The sequence below is a fragment of the Eschrichtius robustus genome, chromosome 5, assembly GCF_028021215.1.
Source record: "Eschrichtius robustus isolate mEscRob2 chromosome 5, mEscRob2.pri, whole genome shotgun sequence".
Classification (NCBI taxonomy): domain Eukaryota; kingdom Metazoa; phylum Chordata; class Mammalia; order Artiodactyla; family Eschrichtiidae; genus Eschrichtius; species Eschrichtius robustus.
Genome location: NC_090828.1, coordinates 2,879,301 through 2,886,561, shown reverse-complemented (window position 1 = coordinate 2,886,561; position 7,261 = coordinate 2,879,301). Strand labels below are relative to the sequence as shown.

General features: G+C 60.1%; 1 protein-coding gene across 1 annotated transcript; it reads right to left on the bottom strand.

The window, feature by feature from the left end:
* Positions 1–696: 696 nt before the first annotated feature.
* On the bottom strand, positions 697–2,831 carry HES6 (hes family bHLH transcription factor 6). Its single transcript, XM_068543703.1, has 4 exons — positions 2,688–2,831; positions 2,528–2,614; positions 2,337–2,418; positions 697–2,121 (listed from the first exon to the last, which is right to left on the bottom strand). The coding sequence occupies exons 1-4, from the start codon at positions 2,766–2,768 to the stop codon at positions 1,697–1,699; spliced, it is 675 nt and encodes a 224-aa protein (XP_068399804.1). The 5' UTR covers positions 2,769–2,831; the 3' UTR covers positions 697–1,696.
* Between the last annotated feature and the right edge of the window lie 4,430 nt (positions 2,832–7,261).

The following is a 7,261-nucleotide window of genomic DNA, read 5'->3' as shown; positions in this document are numbered from 1 at the left end:
ATCCCAGGAAAAAGTCTCCATCTCTCTTGAGCTCTCTTTTATGGACCTGCCTCCCCACCCCAACCCCTCAATAACTCATCCCCAGTGGCTAAAATTAGGCTGCATCTGGTTATAGCCTGGTGGCCGAGGTCTAAGACTGAATCACCGGGGAGCCACAGTGAAACACCCCTGGTGGCCAGGATCTGCTAGGGGGCTTTTGTAAAAGGGTTCTTGGGAGAGATGTTTTTCAAGCAAAGGCACACACTGGAGAGGAGACCCAGGTGTCAATCCTAAATTGTCACACCTTGACCCGGCCTTGACCCGGCCTGGGCACTGCCAACCCCAAGTAAGAACAAGAACAAGCTGCTTTGGGGTCCTGGAGCAGGAGATGCAGGGGCCGGGATACCTGTGGCAGTGACTGCTATCCGCTCACCGCATGCTGTCTGCAGACCTGGGCCAAGAGGGCCATCTCCCTACACCCCAGCTGCCCATCCCGTCACCCTCCTTCCAAGGGTTCTGACCTCCTGGGCTCAATTTGGCCTTAAGTCCAAACTGCCTGGGCCGTGAACTGGGTGGGTCTCCATGCCCCCGAGGTCACTGGCAATGGGGAAGCTCCCTCTTCAGTCAAGAAAAGTGGCCACCTAAGTAGACCGACGTCTGCATCAAACTCATGGACCTTAAAACAGACTTTTGAAAGAAACTTCCAAACCACATGGCTAGTAATCAGGCATTCGTTTTATTCCTGGAAGCTCACAAACAAGAGAATGGTCCAGGGACAGGCCGTTTCCCTCTTGCTTAGTTACTCTGGAGACAAACTACATGCAGTGGTTTCCATCGCCAGGATGCACACAATTCCCAGGGAGCGCGGGCCAGGCCCAGGGGCCTGAAGGGGAAACCGATCTGGAATGGCCTGGCAGTAGGGAGGTAGAAGCACCGTCCAACGTGAGACATGACACGGGGTGTCCCATCTCCACTGCCATTACACTACTTACTTTGCTGACAAAGGGTCAGAAGTTTTAAAACCACTCACAGCATTAGATATGGGAAAAAAATGTGCTTGGTTTAGTCTTTATGCATTTGACACCTTAATGACACCACAGCATTCAGCAATACTTCAGAAGGGTAACTAACTCTCCAAAACCCTTTACTTAACAGAATTGGAACAACTGATGGCAACCTAATACACAAACTCGAGTGTGCTAAACGCAAGACATACAGAGAGCCATGCTTCTCTTTGGCAGCTCTGGGCAGTGCTGCAGAATGCCTCCCCTGTGTCCTGGCTGAATGGCCAGGGCTGCCATGGCCTGAGGTCTCCTTCTGCCAGGGCACTAGTGCCCAGCACTCAGGAGAGGCTGAGCTCCACTCTGTCACCTCTGGCCCCCAGACCCACACAGTGCCTGAGAAGTCTGGGGCAGGTGAGAGACCTGGTAGCCCTGCAAGATACTTCCTCCTGCCTGTAGCTCCTTCCCTCCACCCACCAGAGGGCTAGAGGGGCAGAGGGTGGGGGTGGGATGGTCCATAAACGTTACTGCCTTAAGAAACAGGGGCCTGGCTGGGCTGGTTATCGGGGACTGCCCTGCAGGCATCCACTGGAGGAGGGCAGCAGAACTGGGAGATATCCAGGACCCTGCCCCTGTCCAGATATCTGGACCCCAGGGAGGAGGGAATAGAGCATGGGAAGGCAGGGCCCACCCCTTAGGCCCCAGGCTGCCGATGGTCACCAAGGTCTCCAGACACTCTGGGCTATGCGGGCGGCGGTCAGGCTGCCCAGGGCTGCGGGCACCAAGTCCGGCCCCTCAGCAGGCGCCCGGCTCAGTTCAGCCTCGGGGACCTCCTCCAGGTCGGAGGACTGGTCGTCCCCGGAGCCCCGGGGGCTGGGCAGTGGGGACCCCAGGGCGCCTCCTACTGGCCAGTTGCTCCGCCCATGGGCTCCCGGTGGCCCGGACAGGGCGTCCCCCAGCAGATCCCGGAAGCTGCTGCCCTCGCGCAGCGGCATGGACTCTAGCAGGTGGTTCAGGAGCTCGGCGGCGACGGTGGCGTCGATTGCCTGGCACGTAGACACGAACGTGTGCACCTCGTGCATGCACTGGATGTAGCCGGCGGCGAAGCGCTCGCTTGCTTCCGCCTGCAGCTGCCCGCGTTCTGTGTTCAGGGGTGGGAGGGGAGACGGCCGCGCCCGGTTCGGTGAGCAGCAACTGATTGCTGTGGCCTGGCCCGCCCGGCCCGCGGGGGCAAGGCTCACCCAGGAGACGCGGGGGGCGCGCCCTGCTCCAGGAGGGGAAGTCCTCGGTCCCGGGCAGGGGCAGGCCAGGCGAACGCGCCCCGCGTCCCCGCCCGCGCGCCCCGCCGCCACTCACCGCGCGCCCGGCCCCGCAGCGCGCCCTGCACGCGCCGCACTGTGAGCTCCAGCACCTCGGCGTTCTCCAGCTTGGCCTGCACCTGCGCCGGCGGGAGCGCCCGGTGGGGAGGGTCGGTAAGGCGAGGCCGGACGGCGACCCCCGCCCGCCCGCTCGCCCGCAGCCCCTGGGCGCCCGCCCGCCGGCCTCACCTCGGCGCCCGCCAGCAGCAGCCGCAGCTCCTGCAAGCTCTCGTTGATCCGCGCGCGCCTCTTCTTCTCCACTAGGGGCTTCCGGGCCTGCGGGAAGCGAGCAACTGAGCCCCGGCGCTGCGCGGCCCCCCGCCCGCCCATCCGCGGCTACAGCCAGCACCTTGCGGTCCCCCCGCGCCTCGCAGCCGTCCTCATACTCCCGGGCCGCACGGTCCCGGCCGGGCGCCAGGAGCGGAGCCATGACCTCCACCGCCCGGAGCGCAGCGCGCCCGCGCCCCTAGCAGCACAGCGGCCCTCAGCCGCCGCCGCCCTCGCCCCCTGGCGTCTTACGCCGCGTCCTCACGCCTGCAGCGGCGCCCGCCCCTTTTATAGCGCCTTATTTGCATCTCAAGGCGCCGATTGCTCGTGAGAGCCAATGGCAGAGGCGTGCTTTGTCTGGCTCCGCCGCCGGGGTCGGCCGGCAGCTGGCGGGGCGTGGCCTGCGGCCGGGGACTCGGGGGGTCCAGCCGCGCCTCCGCGCCACCCCCGCATTGTGGGGCACCGGAGGGGGCGATGACCCGGAGAGCTGTGGCCCTGGGTGCGCTTGTTTCCCTTCCTACCCCGAGCAAGGCGCCCAGGTCTGCGGTGCGTGCTAGCAGGGGCGCATCCATCTGCCCATTCATTCATTCACGCTTGACTTCGTTCACCGAAGGTGCAACAGGAGAGGAACGCTCCTGCGCGAGTGCCGGGGTCCTGGCGGCCAGAGCCACAGCAAAGGCCGCGGTCTCCGGGCCTGGAGGGAGCTACAGGTCCGGGCTGGGGTGGCTGCAGAGCCCCAGGGAGGTGAGGGCCCCTAGGGCAGCGGGGGTGGGAGCGGGCCCTTGGCCCCAGCGCATTTCTTGCGGACTTGTGGATCCTGACATCCGAACATCGACACCGCCTTCAGCCCGCTCAGGGATCCTAGTGGGGCGGGGTCCGCAGGCCCGCTCGCACCTCTCCATCTCTAGGCTCTCCTTCTCGGGTCATCCTCTGTCCCCACAGGCCGTCTGTTCTCTCCTGGTCATCATCGCCCTCAGCACTGGAGTTCCCCTCATCTCCTTCTCGTCCCCTTTGCTCCCCGACCCCTCTTTCACTTCCCTTTCCCCCCTCAGCACCCACCGCCGCCCTCCCTTCCCTGCCCGCCCGCCCCCCCAACCCACGTTCTCTGATTCCCACCCCCGCCCGCCCTTCCCTGATCCCCAACCCGAGCTCGCCCTTCCCTGATCCCCGCCCTCCCTGCCAGCCACCCTTCCGCGCACCCTTGTTCGTTCGCCCCGGCTCCCCTCCCCGCCTCCTGTCCCCCTCGTCCCCCTCCCCGTCCCCCCTCGGCTCCCTTTCCCCCCCCCAGCCCTCCCCCCACTCCCCGCCCGGCTGGCGGAGGCCGCCGTCTGGTCCCCGTAACTTGATGCCCGTGACAGTTGGCAGCTGCAGCCGCTTCGGGCGGAGAAAAGCGGCAGCCTAGCCAAGAGCGACAGGTGTTGGCCGCGCCTTTGTCTCTGCCGCTTTGTCACTCGGGAGGGAGCGGGCGGTGGGTGCGCCTGTGTCCGCCAGACGACCGCCACCCCCACGGCTGGCTGCCCATCTGCTGGCCCAGCCTCCTTGAGGGTGGGGTGCGTGGGCGGTGGGGCAGCTCCCTGGGGACCCCAGCCTGGCCGCAGCCCCACCGGCCTAGGTCCACGGCGTCTCCTGGCACAGCCAGAATACCAATTTGCCTTCAGACCGTGAAGCCTTTGCCCACACAGCGCCTTACACCTGGAACATGCTGGGATCTCCCTTCAGTGGCTGTTTCCTCTCTGTTCAGGTCTCAGCTTCCCTATCCATCCACCCAGCGGGAGTGGACCTGCTCTAGAGTAGCACTGCACCTTTACCCAGTCCTCTGCTTCCCTCCCGGGACTGGGATTGTCAGGGTCTGGTCTGTGCCCCTCCAGGTTCCAAGCATCCCTGGGGGTACAGTCTGACCTAGGACCCGTTATCTACCCCCAGCACAGAGCCTGGCCTAGCAGAAGCGCTGGGTAGGTAGGGAAATTGAGAGAGTGTCCCAAGCCTGGCTGGAAGGCAGCAGGGGAAAGAAAAATCCAGGGACTGCAGTGTGGTGGGGTGGTAGGCCTAGGCCATAGCCACCCACCTGTGCCCCCAGCCATCTGAAGATGGATCTGGCAGCCCTTCAGGTGACTGTTTCACTTCAGCTCCCCGCCAGTGGGACCTCCATAGGTAGGGCAAGTTTGGTGAGTGGCTTGATGGTTCCCAAAGTCACCTCACTGACCTCTATAAGTACCTGGGAACCCCTTCTGCTGATTCTCACCTGGCTGTCTCTTTGCTTTTCTGTGAGCAGGGCCCGGAGACTTCCCCAGCCCTGCACTGTTCACCCAGGTATGAACCTACTCCTTTCCTTCCATCACCCTGTGTTGTCCTCAGTCTCCCCCACAAGCCAGAAAGCTTAGCTCTCTTCCTCCCATCCTCCCCTGCCTGGTCAGAGACCTGACTACCCTTCCCCCTGTACTCCTAGTGGAGGGACTGACAGAGTGGGGGAGGGGCTTGAGTAGTGAACCCCAAGAGAGCCGATAGCTGGCCTATAACTTTACTTTTCCTCACCATTTAGACGTCACCCCAGGGAAGGAGACCCCACCCCCACCCCAAGAAACTACAATTAAGTTTCTACTACTCTGGGGAACTCAGATATGGAAAAATAAACTCAGTGATATTTCTTGTACTCTGATTCATACCCCTCCCGTTATTGATTATATTGTTTGAATAAGATCAAACAAGTATTTTAGAATGCTCTCCCTGAAAGGCAGTCTGTATTGGAACAGGATGATCAGGGCTCTGGGGAAGGCCTCTGGGAAAAGACTATTAATCTTTTCCTGATTGGATGGGGAACTGAATGTGGGAGGTGGAGGAAGAATGATAAAGGCAAATGGTGCAAGCAAAAAATGAAAGGCAACTAGGAACTCCGGGAAAAACAAAAAGCTGCTGAAGAAGAGAAGTGTAATCTTAGCGCTTACTTGGCCCAGTAGCCAATTCTTTCACAGTCAGAACAGCGTAACACTGTTCATAGGGTTTCAACATTTTAGAGTCGATCTATAGAAAAGGCAAGGAAGGCTTAATTATGGTTACAGGATATAAAGTTGCTTTGTAAAAACAAAAGGACAGATGACAGTTGTCAGGAGAAGGGAGGAGGCTGAAGCATGGGCTAGGGACCTCATAACCCTTGTCTTACATGGGGTGGGGGGATTGAGGAATGCTGTCTAGAGTTAAGGATGGAGAAATTAAGTGCTGGGATATGCCTCAGTCTGACCAAGTACCCTTGGGGAAGAAAGTATAGGGAAAGAGCAGGGAGTGTGAGTCAGCAAAATCCTTCTTGGTTAGACTGGAAGTTGCCCAAGGCCTCATCTTCGAAGTCAGCCTCCATTTCCTTGAGTGCGCCCATTGGCTGGCTGGCTTGGCCTTTTCCTCCCAGAAGCCTGGCTACTCCATCTCAGGACCACCACACCCTTTCTTTCTCCTTTGCATGGCCTCCCCTAGCAGACACAATTCCTGCCATTTGCCCCTTGGACTGATCCCCCCTTCAAAGGTTGCCTGAGCACAGACTTCCTGAGCATTTGGGCTCTTTGATCCCCTCATATCCAAAAACAGAGGCCAACAGAGGCTGGGCAGGGCTGCAGTGGCCACAGGGGGACCAGTTAGCGGCAGGGGTGGCGAGCCATAAATCCGCAGGGAACAAAGACAGTGGCCAGCCTATGGATGTCCAGGCCCCTTGTGGGCAATCAGCCCAGGGGCTTGGAGAAGCTCCTTTTGGTTTAGAAATAAGGGGAGGGCATGCCCTTGGGGATATATGGTAGATAAAAATGCAGTTCAGAGCCCCCGGAGGCACTCAAGACGTTCAGTGAAACAGCCGTATCTGGCCACTTAGCGGGTTTGCAGAGCCCTCCATGCTCACTGGGAGGACTTTGCCTCCCCAGCCCCCAATCACCACTTGGATTTAGGCAGCCAGGACAGGAAGCGGCGTCGAGGCCTCCCTCCTGCTCAGGGAGCTTCTGGAAGGCTGGCCACCAGGGCCAGGATCCATTCATCTCCCTGCTCCGACACCACAATACGGTCCTGGTGTGAAAAGTGGGGTGTGGCGGGGGGAGCAGGCCTCCACTGTTTTGACCAGGCCCCGCACGACTTCATCGCTGTGGAAGGCGGGACTGGGGGGTGGGGTGGGAGGAGACTGCCGCGCTGCCTGTATCACCTCTGATGGAGACGTGAGGTCCTTTAGACCACTCTGCCTTCAGCCCCGTGGCCAGCACACAGGCAGCCAGCCCAGGTGAGACAGACTACCCTGGAGGAGGCAGGAAGAGAATGGAGCAGGTGCCTGGGGTCACCGCAGAGTGGACGGGGCACCAGGGGCTGAGCTGAGTCGCCCTACTCCCCATCTGTGAGTGAAAAACCATGGGGGAACGGGACTCCAGGATTAGATCTAAATCGTTGGGAGTTCACTGGGGTAGGGCTGCATGTCAGAGAGACACACAGAGACAGGAAGGGACCAGCGAGAGGCACCCTGTGCAGGGGAAGAGGTGAGGGGGGCCTTTGTGACAGAAGAGTTCCTAACCCAGATTTTTAGGGTTCTTTTTTTTAACAAAAGATTTTGATAATCTTTGATCTCTATTCAGGTTCCTGTTCCTCTGTGCTACATTAAAAATACACACAAATAAAAATAAAAATATACTTGCTTTA